We start from the raw sequence: 18,396 nt of genomic DNA, 5'->3' as shown, positions 1-18,396 counted from the left end.
CAGGCTGTGGATATATGGGAGACCCCATTATAATTCTGGGTTCACTCTAAAAAGAGCTGGGTGTAGTAGCACATGTCTGTCCAGGAACTCAGGGGGCTGAGGCAGGAAGACTGTGACATGGCAAGACCCTGTCTACAAAAACCTCCAAAACTCCACATACATACTCAGAAAATATATTTCAGAAAGCATGTGTAGCAAAATTCTACAACATAAAGGGTACCAGTTACTTTGTGGATTGCGTGTTTATTTTAACTTGGGTATGAAAAAAAGAGTAGTGCTGGGAAAAGAAACCACAGTTTAGCTAGAGGCAATTTTATAATAAATAAACAGATGAAATAAACCAACATACAGGTCTTGCAGTTGCATTCTTTATTTCAGGCCTGCAGAAACACATCTCTGAACTTGTATTTAGGAAACAGCTACTGTTTTCTGCTGTTCCATCAGCACTGTCCTCAAGGGACTGGGCACCACCAGGCCCTGGCTGCCCACAGCACAGGAGGCAATGTGCAAGATGACTGAGGCCCCAGCATGAGTCATCTGCGGGACATGTGGGGTGAGACCACCTGTCACCGTCATCCTGAAAGCAGTCAGTGTCAGGCTCCCACGTGAAGTTAGGTGGCCGTAATATCTGCAACTGACACATTTCCCAGGTCCAATCTGCATGGGACCCAGGTCCTGACCAAAACCTAGTTGTGGCCCATGTACCTCAGACCTGGATGAGACCCCTGCCAACATACCTGCAGCAGGCCTCCCGACACACACTGCCTTGCCCCAGGCCAGTCTTCAGAAAGAGGACAGCAGGGCAGGGAGGAGGCAGGCAGTCAAGACAGGGAAGACATCCGCAGAGAGTCACGTGCCTCAGTTAGTCCATGAGCTTCCCCTGGCTGCTCCCCAGAGTGTTGCCAACAAGTCTATCAGGAGACCCCCACATTCTGGGCAGTGTCTCCAGAAACCTGCAGTTTTGTCCCTGATCACTCGCAGTCAGTCACTGACAGGGACAACAGCAGGCTTAGCAAGAAGCTGACACCACCTCTTGGCTCCATACACAGTGCAGACCCCTGTTCTCAAGCCAGAGAGGCTGCCTGTCCAAGGTCAGGAGTTTCGTGCACCTGAATATGGCTTCCTGAGGTACGTGCAGAAAACAGGAAGGCACAAAACAGAAGCTGGATCCAGCCATAGCGTGTGAGCAATCATCCTCTCAGAAGTATCATGTGCCAACTGCTTGTGTGAATATTTAAATATTTTCTATCAGTCACACACTGTTTGGGGAGAAACTACCAGTCGTGAGCAAGTTGGCCCCAATGTCCCTCTGCAGACACTACTGCCTCAGCCCTCATGTCTGTCATCAGCAGGGGCGTAAGCCCCAGGTGCAATGCCTCCTGCCTCTCTTGTCAAGAACACACAGCTGCAGATGGGAACTCAGGGAGATGAGAAAGGTGGCACCTGCAGGACACTGGAGATCCACAGGAAAGTGCTACAGTAGAGACAGGGACTGAGGCCTGGGGCTACACATTCAGGACCCAGCCCCTGCCTACACCAGGCCCACTCTGAGCTGTGCCCTGCAGAGGAGTCACTGTCCAGTGGAGAGCAGGCCACAAGCTGAACAGCATCACTGTTCTCTAGAATTCCTGATAAATTAGGTATGGTTACAGTTACAACCTTCTAAGTGATATCCTTTAAAATGGTGTCCCAGGAGGAACAAACAGGACAAGAAGCAATCCTATTGAGGATCTTCCATCTTTCCAGAATTGATCCATCCTACCATGGAAAACTGCATTAAGACTTCTGTAAACCCCTTGCAGAAATATGTTTGGTCTTTCTCTTCACTCCTTGGTGAGTAAGTCTGGTTGCAACCAGGAAGCTTCCACAAGTAGAACCTGATGGCAGAATGGAGACAACAATGCCTACAGGCAGCCAGGGGCTTCCAAGAGCCTCAGAGCCCAAAGGCAGAGCAGAGGAAGCAGAATGGAGACAACAATGCCTACAGGCAGCCAGGGGCTTCCAAGAGCCTCAGAGCCCAAAGGCAGAGCAGAGGAAGAAGGGTTTTTCCGGCAGCTGCTGCAACCCAAGCTGGATGGGGACCCCCACTCTGCACCACAGGAACTCAAGGGCAAGCTCCTCCCTGCTTTCTTCTGCACTTCCCTATGTGTCCACTTCCCGGAACCAGCCAGAGCCCTCAGTGTCCCTTCTTTCCAGGCAGGCACAAGTGGCTGTGTCTTCCAAGGAGTCACAAATCAGACATGTGGCAGATGAGACTGTGCACGTGACCTCTTTCTCCTGTACCCTACAACTGAGGCTCTGAGTGCATCTCCCTGTGACAGTGGCTGTTGGCAGCTATAGGTAAAAATCTGTTCTGTCCATCAACTGTCATCCACTGCAAGAGGCCAGCCAGCACCAGAGACCAGGCACAGACTGAGAGGGATCACTCTGCCTGGTCCTTAGGGCTCATGTCCCCTAGACGCTCACTGCTCTTGGAGGCAAGCAGCTGCCACACATGTGAGCCATGTCTTCTCTCTTTGGAAAAAAATGTAACTGAACCCAGAGAATCCCTAGACAAGTCCTAAATGGGAGAGCTGGAGACCACAATGCCATCAGGAGACCCTTGCCAGTACCCAGACCCCTGGGGGAAGTGGAAGAGCATCAAGCACCTGCCCCCCGAGACTTACTTGACAAACTTGTCCACGTGGGACATGGAGGCCTCGTAGTTCTTCCCTCCAAACTCCTGACAGTGCAAGGCCATGAAGTGCGGCTTATGCGTGTGCACGACCTGGGGAAGGAAAGCAGCACACACGGTCAGGATTGCCAGAAATGCCTGCAAAGCCACACCACGGGGCTTTTTCTCATCCATATGTTCCCACAGACTGTGAGCCCACGGGGTGGGAGGACCAGCAAGGACAAGAGCCACGCATCTGAGAGCGGGAATTCTCTTTAGAATAGGAATCATACCACCTTGGTACTTTCTATTATTTTTTTATTTCTAGTGTCTTGTATTTTTCCATTACTAAACGTTCTTTAGAAAAGCTTCAGAATTTCTTAAAATCTTCAATAATCTATGGGTAATTTTCCACCAATTATAAAAAAGTAATGCATATATGACTTCAGAGCTTCTGGAAAACTCCAAAACCAAATCAGTCATAATCTCCCAAGTAAAGACAGCCACTACTACCACTCTAGTATGTTGCACCTCGAATGTGAAAGCATGTGTGTATGCCTGTGCATGTACATATGAACATGAATGTGTGCATATGTGTGCATGTTAGCATCTGCGTTGGCATAAATTAATGTGTGCATGAGCACATGTAAGCATGTGTGTGCAAGCAACTGTGAGAGCATGAGCATGTGTAAGCGCAAGAGTATATGTAAGCGTCGGGCCAGCAGTTAGCATAATGGCTATGTCGCTGGACTCCCACATAGTCGACCGCGGTTCGAGTCCCAGACCCGGTGGCTTAAACTCACGCCAGGCGTGTGTTCGTGCATGCTCAAGATCCCAAGAGGAGAATGGAGGAGAAGGGATTGCGGCGTGGCCATCCCCCTGGGGGGTGATTTCTCGCTTTCTGTCTCTCTGTCTCTCTCTGTCTGTCTGGCGAACACACGCGCCCTAAGACAAAAACCTCTCCAAAAAAAAAAAAAAGAGTATATGTAAGTGTATGAGTATATGCATGAGCATGAACATGTGTGTGCACATGTGCACATAAGTGTGTTGGTATGTTCTGGTCTGTAAGTGTGTGTTGGCATGTGAACAAACATGTGTGTGCATGTGCATGTTTGTGTGTGTGTGTGCTTATGTACAGACACTTAACATATCTGAGAATCATCAAATTTGACTTCTCCTGAGCATGCACCGGGTGTCAGCACTGTTTAAGACACAGAGCGAGGAATCTTGTGTCCTCACCAGGTGACCCTATTTAACACAGGGCATGCAATGACATGCAGCAGAAACCTGCTCAAGGTCACACAGCCACTCAATGGCAGAGCCAGATCTCAGAACTGAGCCTGACATCAGAATCACAATTCTACCCGCTTGCAGTTTCACCAATCCTGTCTCTACATCATACCACAATGGATGCATTTCTGAGGTCCCCAGTGAGGATTCTGACTTTACTAATCCCCACTTCGCACGCTAAATCTGTCCTGAGCTTTTATAATTACAGAGCAGCACAATAAATAGCCTTGATGATGTGGCTTCCTGTGCTTCCTGGCAGCTCCACCAAGGAATTCCATGAAGGCTGTGAGGGCAGAAGATTCTTCTGAGACACTCTCCTGCTGCCCTCCCACACCCCATATCCACACCACACAGAAGTCCTGATGGCGCAGAGTGATGATGTGGACCCATGCCTCACCAAGCAGCAAACTCTGTGTGGGAGAAGGATACATGTGAGACATCCCGGAGTAGCCAGCATGTCACCTGAGCAGGAGGGAACGAGGCATTCATTGAACAGCAGACAAGGCCATGGAGGCAAGCTCACCAGGTGATGGGGTAGAGGTACCTGAAAGCCACCAAGGGGCTTCCAGGGAGAGGAGAGGCAGTGGCAGAGAAGGGCCCATAAGTGGGTGGTCACTGCCACCACAGGGCCATGGGCAGCGGGTGGTGGTGAAGTTACCCAAGCATGAGCACACTAACCACATCTCCATGCCCCTACTATCACCTTAGGGGCAGCTGTCTGGGCTGTCCATTGCACTCTCACTGTGAACCCAACAAGGGCTACTGGGTTCCTAAGTTACAGGCGTCTCCTCCCTTCCCTGACACAGAGGGGAACTGGTTGTGTTACTAAAACCCACTACCAAAACACACATCCACCATCCCAGAGCAGAGCTCCCTATATAAGGTGGCCCACACTTAATGACCCCTGAAATAGGCCCTCACCTCTCACTATGAATTCCTCAAACCCAGTCTCATACCAGAGATAGGCTGCATGGGAAACAATGGCTCTGCAGACCCAACGAGAAACAGCTGCATCTGGGACTCAGCCAGGCTGGGCCCACAGGCAGACCAGGGGAGAGCCAGCTCCAGGGACAGGGGATGCTAGGATGCCCCCTGCAGGCAGAGCTTCTCCATGGGACAAATGCCCAGGTGGGCTCAGCATCACCTGCTCCTATAAATGTCACGAATAATCCTGCAGTGCAGCAAGAAGCTTCTCACAGCAGCTCCAAGGCAGGCAGGCGTCTGTGCATGAAATGCCACCACGACATGGTCCAGCACCAGGTGAGAGTGACCAGATTTTGGTTTGTTTTCAGGTTGTGACATAAAAAAATGGTCGGCAATACAGGACATGCTTTTGGAAAGGGAAAAAAATTCTAATAATAAAAAAAAAAAAAACCTAAGTCGCTCTTGGAAAAAGCATCAATAGTGATGCCAGCTATTAAGAAAATGATAGATTTTCCTGGTTTACTCTTCTTTTAAAAATGCGCTTATCAAGGGACCAGCAAGTGGTGTGGTGGTTGAGGTGCTGGACTCCCATATGACCGACTGAGGTTCGAGTCCCAGACCTAGAGGCCTAAAACTCACACTGGGTGCATATGCATTCATGCCCAGAATCCCAGGAGAAGAGTGGAGAAGGGACTGTGGAGTCACCCCTGCCTCCGAGGGGGATGATTTTTTGCTTTCTGTCTCTTACACTCTGGCAAGTGCACATGCCCAATAGCAAAAAATCTTCCCTCACCCCCCCCTGCCCCCCAAAATGGGCTTTTATCAGAAGTTCACTGAAGTGATTGTCATCTCCTACTAAACTCAAGCATGAACTACCATCCCCCCTAGGACACGTCTGCAGAACACTAGTCTAGTGTAGGCACTAAAAACTGAAACTGTCCAAGATGATCTCGACCCCACTCACCCTCCACCTCGCAGATGTTCTGAGCATTAACATTTTACAGGCATTTCTAAAATGGTGCATCTAAAAATGGAATACTAAGTAATTTCAGGAACTGTAGGGTTACTTCTGTAGCAAATAACACTTAGTAACCTGGAAACACTGTGGAATAGTTTCCTTCCTGAGGCACAGTTTGTAAATTACACAATAGCCTTGACCAGAAGATGCTCTGGCCTGCTGTCAGGCCCATGCCATCCACGGAGCACTTAGGGCTGAATGTGGATATCCACGCGCTTTCTAGGCAGAGAGATTCAACCCAGCGCCCCTCCTCTGGGAGCTATGCCCATTAGAGTGCTCTAGCAGCTGGACACTTCAGGGAGAAGGTGGCAAGAGGAGTTGGCCCATACCAGGGGTCCCTAGCTCAGGGGAAGCTGCTGTGCCAGAAAGGACAGGCATGAACTGGAGCCCAGGCAGTGCCATCCCATCTGTGGCACAAGCTGAGATGCCTGGCTTGCTTTCTGACCCAGTCATCCACGGGGTACTCAGGGCTAAGTATGAAAGTCCACGTGCCTTCCTGGCCAAGCAGTCTTGTTTTCCATTCCGGTATTGTATTTCTGTAGCTCTCAATCAAGTTTTCATCCCTGCCCTTGGGGTCCAGCTTGCTTCCTGCCACAGGGTACTGTGTGTGAGGCAGCCCACTGGGCCTTAGTTCCCTCTCTGTGAAATGGGAAGAGCCACAGTGCATAGTAATGGAGCTGCTGAGAGGAGCAAAGAAACAAAGGCCTATGGAACCTTAACACTGGCTTTGTACATGACAAAGCTCAACACACACCCGGGTTCCTTACCACCAGCTGAAGGTTCATTTTCTCCTTGCTCTGACCCCTGGGTGTTCCTGCCATTTTTGCTCATACTAAATGGAATTTATGCACTTGATTTTCGTCCTTAAGACCATTAACCTAAATTGGTCTCCACTGAACATCATTGCTCCCCAACACCCCACTCCCCAAATTAGAACTCAGAAGTTTCCTTAAATTACAATTCCATTTTCAGGGACCTGGCTTTGGCTAACCCTCCTATGGCACCCCAAGAGCTCTGTTCTACAGAGCTAAACCTGCTAGGAGACATGCTCATTTCCATAGGTGCCTCCTGCTGGGTTCCCCTGAGATCATCCATAGGTCTCCATGGCCAACAGATCTGATGTTGAATGGCTCTCTAAGAGCACTTGCTCATGCTGCAACTCATAAGAAAAACAAGAACAGCTCTCTCAGGGCCCGAGTTCCCCCAAAATTCTCAGAAAAACTGGCTAATGTATGTTAGGATTGTGTTTGGCTAACAACAGAAAACCTGACAACCTGCCACTTAAGCATGGAGAGGTTCCTTTTTTCTCAGAATAAGTGTGAGACTGGCAGTCAGAGACAAGCACCTTACAGATGGCACTGAGGGGCCACGCTACTGCACTGTTCTGCTTTGCCACATTTAAGATAGGTTTCGTCCTCATGATTGCAATTTGGCTGCTAAACCTCTAGTCTTCACATTCCAGGCAGGAAAAAACAGAAGAGTAGGTTGAAGGAAAAGAAAAAAACCTCCTCTTCAATAGTTTTGCCTATTTTATTTAGCCAGGAAAGCCCTTCCCAGGAATTTCTACCAAAATATCATGTCACAGGATAACCACCAGCTGCCATGAGGGATGGTGTTAGCTGGCACACTGCAACATCCAGGTTCTGCAAGTAGGGAACACAAAGCCCTGGGGCCCTGGGCCACCAGCAGAATCTGCCATGTGCATCTGCACACAGCATGGAGTAGCTGCCCTCCACCATGCACACTCACACACCCTACACAGAGCAGCTGTCTGCCCTCTGCCATGTGTGTTTGCCCATCCAGTACTGAAGCAATCACCTGCCCCTTCTGCCTGTGGCAGTCCCACTTGACACTGTCATTCTGGATCCTGCAGAGTTACCACCACCTTCCAGTCTCCCAGCCCCATCTGAACGATCAATTGTGAGGTCATCTCATCTGTGTTCGTCTTTGGTAATTGAAGACACTCATGTACAAAGAGGTTGGCACAAACTAAGGACTCAATGATGAACGGAATTGACTTTTCATCCTCTTCATTTCATATATAATGTCAGCCTCTTCTAACTGCTGGGCCCTTCTCTTCAGACTAGCCCTGCTCCAACCAAGCCTCTGGTGGTGGTTTTTAAGTATACCACCATACCGCTCTCTGCATCCCAAAATGTGCCGCCAATCCCTTTTCTCAGGGGTGGGCTGAACTCAGTGACAAACAGAATACTGCAGATGAAAGGGATGTGACAGGTTATGAACAGCACTCCCCTGCTTTAATCACACGCTGTCCAGGTTGTAGAGAGAGCATGCCACTTGAACCTGTCTCTCCATCAGACCCCTCTCTTCCCAAGACTTTCCGACCTAGTCACCCTACTGAGCCCCACCCAGCAGCACTTTTCTGAAACAGCTCTTAGGGGATGACCCCAAATTAGGTGCCTTTGCCTCTTCCTGTGTACATCCCTTGGGCTATAAGCACTTTCTATTTTTTGGAGGAAGGAAGTATCAAACTCCACCTTTTAGTTACTTTTATCAGGAAATATATCATCTTCATAAGACAGAGACTTCCAACAATGGCACATCCTGTGGGCGTGATCTAGCACAGGTCATCATCTCCAGGCGCCTGCACCCACCTGCGAGTGGAAGCTGGAGTGAGTGCAACCTCACTAGGGCATTGGAACGTTAAGAGGCACATGACCCTGGTCTGGGCACGTGAACAGGTGCTGGCTTCCATTTCTACACAAGTGCTTCCATCCTTGCTCACAGCACCTACAGTTCACCAGCAAACCAGTAACTCCACGTATCCTTTAACCCAGAGCCAAGCTAACAATTTTATGTCCTTTCGACTTCCTCTGAGCTCCCAGCTCTTCTACCTTTCAGTCTGGGTCTCAGAACTCAAATGCCAAGTTACTTGTTCAAGGACAATATACTTACATAAATTCTTAAGGATGATACTCTTTCCTAGCTCGATTCCCTGCACTAAAGCACTACTATCCAGACAGAAAAAGCTGTAGAAGCATAATGTCCAATGATAACTCAGAAGTCTTTAGGCATATCGCTCTTCTCTTATTCTGTAATAGGTAAATTCTTTCTTTATACTCACAAGAACTTCAACTTGACTGACCTAGACTTCTACAGGGGAAAAAAGCCTATATTTGACATGTGTTCATTTGTTAACACAATGATTTTCCAAATTAAATTAATAGTATTTGAAACTAAATTTTAACTGATCCAAAGTTTAAATAAACAGCTCCAAAAATGACTCATATCTCAGGACATTTCTTCAAATTCAATGTATTCTATACATTGAGTCCAAAATACTTATTTTTTAATGGACTGAACATGAGTTCAACTACATCAAAAATGCACATAATAACTAAGTTTGCCCGAGTTTTGGGGCACATGATTATGAACAGTTATAACATAATAAAATTTCCATTCAGCTTCATCAGGTATTTATCTTTACATATAGCTGCCCCTCCATACATGAAGAACTGTGTATCAAAACCTTAAATACTTTCATTTAGCTATTGACAGAGTCCCATTAATTTAAACCAGTTTAGAGTCTCTCCAAAGCAAGTGTGTATTAAACGGACACACCCCTAACAGAACCCTTGCCAGTGGAGGCCAGACCTCTGCAGACAGAAGAGGTCCTCGCCCACTGACATGACAAGGGAGGAGAAATGATCACAATACCAACCAGTTCTTTAAACTAACATCTTTACATTAAATGACATGCTCTTGGAATACAAGCTCATCATTAACTAGGTTTTACTGGTATTACATAGGGTGCCACTTCGAAGGAATGAAGTGTGGTAAAGGAACTGTAGCCGTACTAATTCACACAAAAGTGCAATGTGCTTGGGAACAGCAACTGGCATAATGGCTATGTCGCTGGACTCCCCTGTAGTCAACCGTGATTCGAGTCCCGGACCCAGTGGCTTGAACTCACGCCAGGTGCATGTGTGTGCATGCCCAAGATCCCAAGAGGAGAATGGAAGAGAAAGGATTGCAACATGGCCATTCCCCCTGGGGGGTGATTTCTCACTTTCTGTCTCTCTGTCTCTCTCTGTCTTTCTGGCGAGCGCACACACCCATAGCAAAAACCTCTCAAAAAAAAAAAAAATGTGCAATGTGCTGAAACAGGCAACATTTCAAAAGCCCAGTGAGACATAACAATCTTAACATGAATGGAGACTGATCAGTGTGCTGCATCAAGACAAGCTGAAGAACACCAGAGCTACCAAGAAGTCGTCTCCATAGATTGCCTGCCTTGGGACAGTCCAGAGTACTATACATTGGTCCAGCTGCATGCCATGGCTCTTCTGCTTCCTCTACCTGAAATGCCCAACTCCTATTAGCTCCCCCTACTTCCTGACCACTTCTCCCCTTGCAGACAGTCTTCAGGCTGTCAGCAGAAAGGTCATCCACCCCCTGCTGGGCTCCCAGGACAGTTTTGTCACCTTCCTTCTCCTCTTCAGTCACTGGAAGTTCTCCATATCCCCTTTCCCAGAAGGCTGTAAACCCTGAAACTTATGTGCAACAGAATTCATCCACATGGGGGAATCCTTCACACCCTAGACGCACTCCAGACCACCCTGTAACACAAGGGGTAACGATGCCCGCAGATGCCACCTCAAACACAAGCTGGACTGAGAGGATGTTTTGAAAGCACACAATGATACACAAGAAGAAGCATAATGTTTTCTATATTGAAAAAAGATTACACAAAAATGTAACCTGAATGGATTTAGTGTCATGCACACATTTTTGAAAATTAAGCTATTGGGACCAGCAGATGGTGTAATGGTTATGTCGCTGGACGCCCATGTAATTGACCGCAGTTCAACTTCCAGACCCGGTGGCTTAAAACTCATGCAGGGCATGTGTGCGCCTGTGCCCAAAACCCCAAGAGGAGAATGGAGGAGAAGGGATTGTGGCGCAGCAGGGGGCGAGTTCTCACTTTCTGTCTCTCTGTCTCTCTAGTGAGAACATGCACCCTACAGCAAAAAAAAAAAAAAAAAAAAAAAAAAAAACTCTCTAAAAAAAAAGAAAAGAAAAAGAAGGAGATGAAAGAAAGCTATTAAAATCATCTTTACCATGGAAAACTTCAGAAGTAATGAACGATTATGGAAAAGACCACCATAGAGCTGAATGACAGAAACTGATGCTGTGATTTCTCTGCACATACAAATCAAACATTCTCCAAGCACACATTTCACTTACAACAAAAGACTTGACTCCATATGAAGCTTTCTTTAAATAGACCAGAGATAAATTTATAACCAATTACAGTGAATTGGCAATGAAAGATCAAGTTCAGAAAACTCCATCCTCTGGCATGAGGTAATCTCACTCACCAGAGGCATTAGAGGACTATCTCAGGAATTATAAAAGTGAAGACATCTTGATTATATCTAGTGAGATAGCTAGATTTATTTAAAAATGTAACTTCACTTGATACTATAAAATCTATGTAGGATAAATTAAAAATTAAAAATAAATGTTTATAAGAAGAGATTTCCAAAAGTTCATTAACCTAAGCCAGATCAGCCTGAAAACACACCAGACACATATGCATGTCCCCAGCATCCTGGTGGCTGGAAGACTGGTGGAAGGGGACTGTGGCAAGACTGAGTCCTATGGAGGGTGCCCCTGTCTCTCTCTCACACACATACTATATCATGATTTTTTTTTTTAAGTGCTCATGGTAAAATACAATTAAATTTCTTTGGTGCAAAGAAACTTGGAAATTCATGCATAGCTTTTTCATAATACATAGCCACCATGAACTTTCTGAAACCCCACTGAAAGTTCATATTAGAACATGAAGATACTAAACGATCTCCACCTGAAATCAGAACATTGTTTTGAAGCAGGCCATTCTTGGGAAAGATGGCAAATAAAAAGAATGAAACAAGTTTATCCTGCCCAGGTCAGCCCTGTAGGGTAGTGGTTAAGAACTGTACATAGCTGACTAGTTTAAATCTCAGCCCTGGTGGCTTGAAGATCATGCGAAATGCACGTCCGAACTCCTTCCAGGAATGGAGAAATGGAGGAAAAGGGATTGCATATGACCACGCCCTACTGGGACATTCTCTCTCTCTGAGCACAAGCCCACTGGCAATCAACCCACCAATACAGAAAGGGATCCCCTAAGTCTGTGTCTGAACCCACCCAGGCCTCAGTATAAGCTCTGAACCATGCCTGTACGGGACAGACCCACACCAACACAGCAAAGGCCTTGAGGACTAAGAGGAGGTCAGACCCACCACCCACAGAGGGCAAATAGAGCTTACAGCCTGAATCTAATCAGGGTGAACACCTTTTAACACAGAATTATCACAAAACCCAGAGTTTACACAACATTCACAATGACTAGAATATAATCCAAGATTACCCAGAATCTGGAAAATGTGATCCATGTTTAAAAGAAAGGACAAGATGCCAGCATCAAAATTACATAAATACTGAAAGTATTGAAGAAAGCTTTTTAATCAGCTACTATAACTAGATTATGTATATAATACACACACTATATAATATAAACATATAACTGCTACATAGAGAGAGAACATAACCTAAACCACAGCCTTAGTAGAGCTTGAACAAAACATTTTGTGGAAACTACAAAACATCTGTGAATAAAATGATGCAGTGACCTCTCGCATTCCCACACCATTTCCACCTTGTGTGAGACTTTGTGACAAGCAAAGACGGACCAGGAAAAACTGAAAAAAAAAAAAAAAATGTGAGCAAAGGACTTACAGCAGGTTTTAAAATATAGTCAAAGTGTTAAGTCTGAAAATACTGGAAAAGCATCCAGGCACATCAGCATATAGACTATAAGGAAGAGATTTCAAGGAACACGCGTTTTAAAGTAGGCAGGCATGCTTTTATAGCACAGGCACAATTTAAACTATGTGAGAGACTCTTTCCAGAAAAGAAAATAAAGATAAAACAAAAGGAGAAGCAGCCATGGACAACTGAGTAGTTAAAGAGAAAGGAAGAAAAAAGGGAGGAGGAAGGAACTTGCAAAATAAAAAACAGAGTCATAAAATCAGAGAACTAGACTCTCCCAAACCTTCCATTGTTACTAAAACAAATTTACAAACCGAGCTAATATACTTGGACTTTGCAAGACTGACAGAAGAGGGTGCTGTTAAACTAGGAATCTTGTAAAACACTGTACCACTAAAAATGAACCAAACGAAATCCCTACGATGCTTCTGTTTAAAAAAAGAAAAAGGAAATAAAAAAATTTCACACACACAAACCTATGAAAAAGCTCTTCACCCCAGAATGAAGCAGAGTAAAACTTAAGTCTACATTGCAAACAGAATTAAATACACTCAAACAAGCATTTGAGAATAGGAAACACCACTTAGAAATGCACAACTAAAATAAATCGATCCCAAAAGAGAGGAAAAAAAATGAAAAGAGTGCTAACTAACTTCAGAAAAGAAATGGAAGAAGACAAAATAATCAGAGAAGAAAAAGAAATTACAAAGGCAGCGGAAAATCAACTAAAAGGAAAATTAAACAAGGGAACAATAGAGCCAGAAAAATCTTGCAAAAAAATGTAACAGAAAAATAATCACAATGACAACAACAAAAAAAATCACCTAAGAAAGTGAAAATGACATAACAAAAAAAGAAAGAAGAAAGACAGGTGAAGAAGGGATAATATTTATATTATCAGAGTCCTTGAAGAAGAAAAATAAAACAATGGAACAGAACTAACATTGAAAGCTATAATCCAAGAAAACATCTGAAAATTAGAAAGAGAACCAAACAGTAATGCTGAAAAGATTATTGAGAAAACTGATTCAAAACAATCAACTCCAAGATAAATATATTCTAGTGAAACTATGAAATTTCAAAGATAAAAATCCTCAAGGCTTTCAGGCAAAAAGATCAATTGGCTGTCAAGAAGAATTAGACTAGTACCAGACTTTTCAAAAGCAACATATAAATTAAGACAGCAACAGAATCATCCTTTAAATATAATGAAATAAAGTATAAAACAAGGAGCCTTCAAATACCACAGTACAGAAAAATAGTTTTTAATATATAAACACTTAGGAAATTCTGTTCCCATAAGCCCTTTTCTGAGGACTCTTCTAACACAGGGCTGGTTCTTCTCCATAAATAACCAGATAAATATTTTAGGCTTTATAGTCACTGTCACAACCTAACTCTGTCAGTGTAACACAAAAGCAGTTACAGACAATGCGAAACCAAGGGGCATGGCTGTGTGCCCATAAAACTTTATTTCCAAAAATAGGCAACAAGCTAGATTGCCTGGGGTAAGGAGTAGGGAAGAGGTTGTAATTGAGTGACTTCTAGACTAAAGCAACAATTACAACATTGCCTACTGGAGTTTTTTCAATGTACATAGAGGTAATACATACGCCATAATAAACTTCTATGATTTCAAGACTTCTACCTTGTATACGAGATTAACTCTAAAGTAGATAGTAAAACATTTAGGCCTGTATTATCATAAACCTAGAGCAATCGCTCAAAAATATTTTTAAACAGACAAACAGCCAATTGAGAAGGTAAAATGAAACACAAAAAGAAACTGAAATAATCAAAACAAAAGCAGGAATTGAAAAACAAAGGAACAATAATTAGCATGTACAATCAAAAAAGAAACAATAAAATGGCAGACCCATATTCAACCATCTCAATAGTTGCATTGAATGGTTAATGGTCTAGACCATCTGCACTGTGCAATACTGCATCCCTAGGTCATATATGGCTATTTAAACTGAACTTAAATGAATGTTGAAAAACTCAGATCTCCAGTAACATTAATATTTTAAGTTATCAATGGCCATGCAGCCAGTGGCTACCTTGCCGGACAGCACAGAAAAAGAATATTTCCATCACCAGAAAGTTCTGCTAGACAGTGCTGATCTAGACATTTCAATTAAAAGGTAGGGAATGGGGCTGGCAGGCAGCCTGGAGGTGAAGGAGACTGGATTCCATATGACCGACTGTATGGTTTGAGTCCTGTACCCAGCGGCTTAAAAAACACATCAGGCACATGTGCATGCCCAAAATCCCAAGAGGAGAGCAGAGAAGAAAGGACTGCGGCATGGCCATCCTCCCTAGGAGGTGCTTCCTCGCTTTCTCTCTCTTTCTCTGTCTCTCTCCCTCTGTCTCTGCAAATGTACATGCTCTGTAACAAAAGTAAAAAAAAAAAAAAAAAAAAAAAGGTCAGAAAGTAACGGAGTAGATTTTTTAAAGGAGTAAAATGCTACCTAGAAGAGACATTCTGAATATAAAGTCTCAGACAAACCAAAAAGTAAATACATGTAAAATGATAAAGATATACTGGGCCAGCCCCATAACACAGTGGTTAAGCACTGTGCATTGTGAGCCAAATCCCACGTGGCTGGTTATAGTTTCAATCTCAGCCCTGGTAGCCCAATATCCTGACAAGGAGAAATGGAGGGAAAAGGATTGCGATGAGATCACATCCCATTGAAGTATATTTTCTCTCTTCCTCCCTCCTCCTCCTCTCTCTCTCTCTCTCATACATGCATACACACGTACATATGCCATCTGGCAATAAAAAAAATCATGCAAACAGTAAGACTGGAACGGCTATATTACTGAGTGACAAAAGACTTCTAGAAATAAAGAAAAGCATTTCATAATGACCAAGGAGACTGTTCTTGGGAAGGCAGAAAATCATAAAAGTGTATGTGGCTAAAAACACAGAATATACCAGGCAGAAACTGACAGAATAAAGGAAGGAATAGACCTCCATTATCATCGTGAGAGATTTTAACATCCTTCCTCCTCCTCTCTCTCTCTCTCTCATACATGCATACACACGTACATATGCCATCTGGCAATAAAAAAAATCATGCAAACAGTAAGACTGGAACGGCTATATTACTGAGTGACAAAAGACTTCTAGAAATAAAGAAAAGCATTTCATAATGACCAAGGAGACTGTTCTTGGGAAGGCAGAAAATCATAAAAGTGTATGTGGCTAAAAACACAGAATATACCAGGCAGAAACTGACAGAATAAAGGAAGGAATAGACCTCCATTATCATCGTGAGAGATTTTAACATCCTTTTTCTGCAACTGATAGATCTAGACCAAACACACATACGTACGCAAATTTACATCATCAGTCAACACATGGAATAAGACAATCAAGCACCTGGATCTAACTGACATTATAGAATAAGATGCCCAATGGTTCCTAATGCACACTCTTTTCCAGGTGCACTCACCTACAAAGGTCACATGCTGGCCCACAAACAAAAGTAGTGGATTTTGAAAGATCAAAATCATAGAATTTGTTCTCTGACCACAGGGAACCAAATTCAAGCTGAGGGAAAACAGCCAGGCAAGAAAAATAATATATATTATTTGGTTCTATTTACACAAAATTCTAGAAAAATGCAAGCTCAACTGTGACAGAAAGCAAACTAGTAGTTGCCTGGTGATCAGGTGGAGGCAGGGAGGCACTACAAATGGCGACCAGGAACCGTCAGCGGATGACGGATTGTGGTACTAGTTTTGTAGGTATTGACCTATATCAGAACTCCTCAACTACACTTTCAACAATTTAAGATTACAATTATACCTCAATGAAGTTACCAAAACAAACTTCTACAATTTCTACCCCCAAAAATTATGAGACAACCAAAAACATCTGAATATTGACTAGACAATATATAATATGATGGAATTACTGTTCATCTTTTTAGGTATAATAATGATATTGTGGTGGGCTTTTTAAAAAAGAATTAACTACTGAATTTTCATTTTTAAAGTGTTTATTTTTTTTAAAGTTTACCTATTTTTACTATGAGCAAGAGAGAGAGAGACACACAGAGACAACGGTCCCAATGAGGTCTTGATGCCCCAATCCACCGTGGCTTCGGGCAGCCCAGATTATGGACATGTGAATTTCCAGCATATTCAGGGAGGTCTCTGGATGTAAACCTGGGACCTTCTCGTGTGGGTCAGCTTCACTGAGAGTGTCACTTTTTTTTTTTTTTAAGAAGTTTTTGCTATAGGGTGCGTGCACTCACCAGAATGACAGAGAGACAGAAAGCAAAAAATCACCCCCCGGGGGGATGACCACGCTGCAATCCCTTCTCCTCCATTCTCCTCTTGGGATCTTGGGCATGCATGCACACACACCCGGAGTGAGTTTAAGCCACCAGGTCTGGGACTCGAACCACAGTCAACTACATGCGAGTCCAGCGACATAGCCATTACGCTAACTGCTGGTCCCACATTTTACCACTGTCACCACTGTAGTCACCATCATTGGACCAACTACTGAAATAGTCACTAATGAAATGAATGCTTTTTGTTTCAAAATGAGTCGGAAAAATAGGTGGAGAATATTTTAAACAAAATTGCCCTTGAGCTAAACCACTGAATGAATGCAGATGATGAGTACTAAGGTTCTCTCTACCAGTGTCTCTAAGTTTATTTAGGTTTGAAATGTGTCATAATAAAAGTTTGCTGCACTCATTGTTTAAATTGGTGGGGGTAAAACCAGAAACCCAAAGAACACACCACCTCAAGCCAATGATGTTGGACTTTGTTGGAGCTCTGGAACTCTGCAGGAAAACACCACTAGACACTTCACAATGAGAACAACTCCATGATGGAAAAACTGATTTTTGTTTAGGCCTCTAATCTTTCCTGGTTTCCTAATGGCAAGGCAAGGGAGGAAAAAAAAATATCAATGTTTCTTATAATCATCCTGCTTTGGAACACAGCTTGGAAACACTTCTGTTTGCCAGCACCAGCGGAGGTGAGATGCCCATGCTCAGATGGCACCAGTCTTTTCCATACTCAGGCATTTGGAGTCATACTACCAGGGATAGACTGATACACACAAATCAGAGCTTTCCCCTTAAAACAGATTTAATTACTGTTCAAGATGAGAAATTCAAAATAGCTCATTAGAAGATGATAATTTTTAGTGACATGCTGTTGGAAAATTTTGGCTAACAGGAAAAAAATATTTCCTTTGCAAGTGAGTGAAGCTGCGGAATAATTTATAGGGCAAATGTAAATGCTTCACTGATGGAGCAATACATCCCAGTGGCCCTGGAGTAAGAGCACCGCCATGCACCATGGGAAGATGAGGGTGGGACTGACACCCAGGGAACCTGGGCTTGCTGCTAATGTGGCCAGTGCTTACACTGGATTCCGAAAGCAGCTATCACACTTACACAAAAGCAGCCTGGAAAGAGGTGATCCTTTCACTGCAGTGTCCTTGGCTGACAAGTAAAGTAGCCATCAATCCTATACTGGTTTCTGAAACATCCCAGGAATCACTGCCCTAGGGGCGGTTTGATGATTCCTCAATGTTCACTTGCTCAACCCACTTTACAGACAGTGGTGTACTGATATTTAACAACCAGCTTTCTTGGGGAAAAACCTGGATGTGCAGCACTTAGCTATTTCATGGTAAAAATATCCCCACTACAGCCAAGGCTAAGCTACTGTGATGTAACACCACTGAACATGG

At 44.0% G+C, this 18,396-nt stretch overlaps 1 protein-coding gene across 2 annotated transcripts in view; it reads right to left on the bottom strand.

The window, feature by feature from the left end:
* INPP5A (inositol polyphosphate-5-phosphatase A) overlaps positions 1-18,396 on the bottom strand; it is a 198,869-nt gene that overhangs the window by 161,627 nt on the left and 18,846 nt on the right. For both annotated transcript variants that reach the window (XM_027771238.1, XM_027771239.1), the window contains exon 2: positions 2,667-2,767. In XM_027771238.1, the coding sequence (XP_027627039.1) occupies positions 2,667-2,740 (74 nt within the window). In that variant the 5' untranslated portion in view covers positions 2,741-2,767. The remainder of the gene's footprint in view (positions 1-2,666; positions 2,768-18,396) is intronic.

Source organism: Tupaia chinensis, unplaced genomic scaffold (assembly GCF_000334495.1).
Source record: "Tupaia chinensis unplaced genomic scaffold, TupChi_1.0 Scaffold000197_1, whole genome shotgun sequence".
NCBI classification, from domain to species: domain Eukaryota; kingdom Metazoa; phylum Chordata; class Mammalia; order Scandentia; family Tupaiidae; genus Tupaia; species Tupaia belangeri.
The sequence above is the reverse complement of the archived record's forward strand: the minus strand, read 5'-3'. Positions and strand labels throughout refer to the sequence as shown.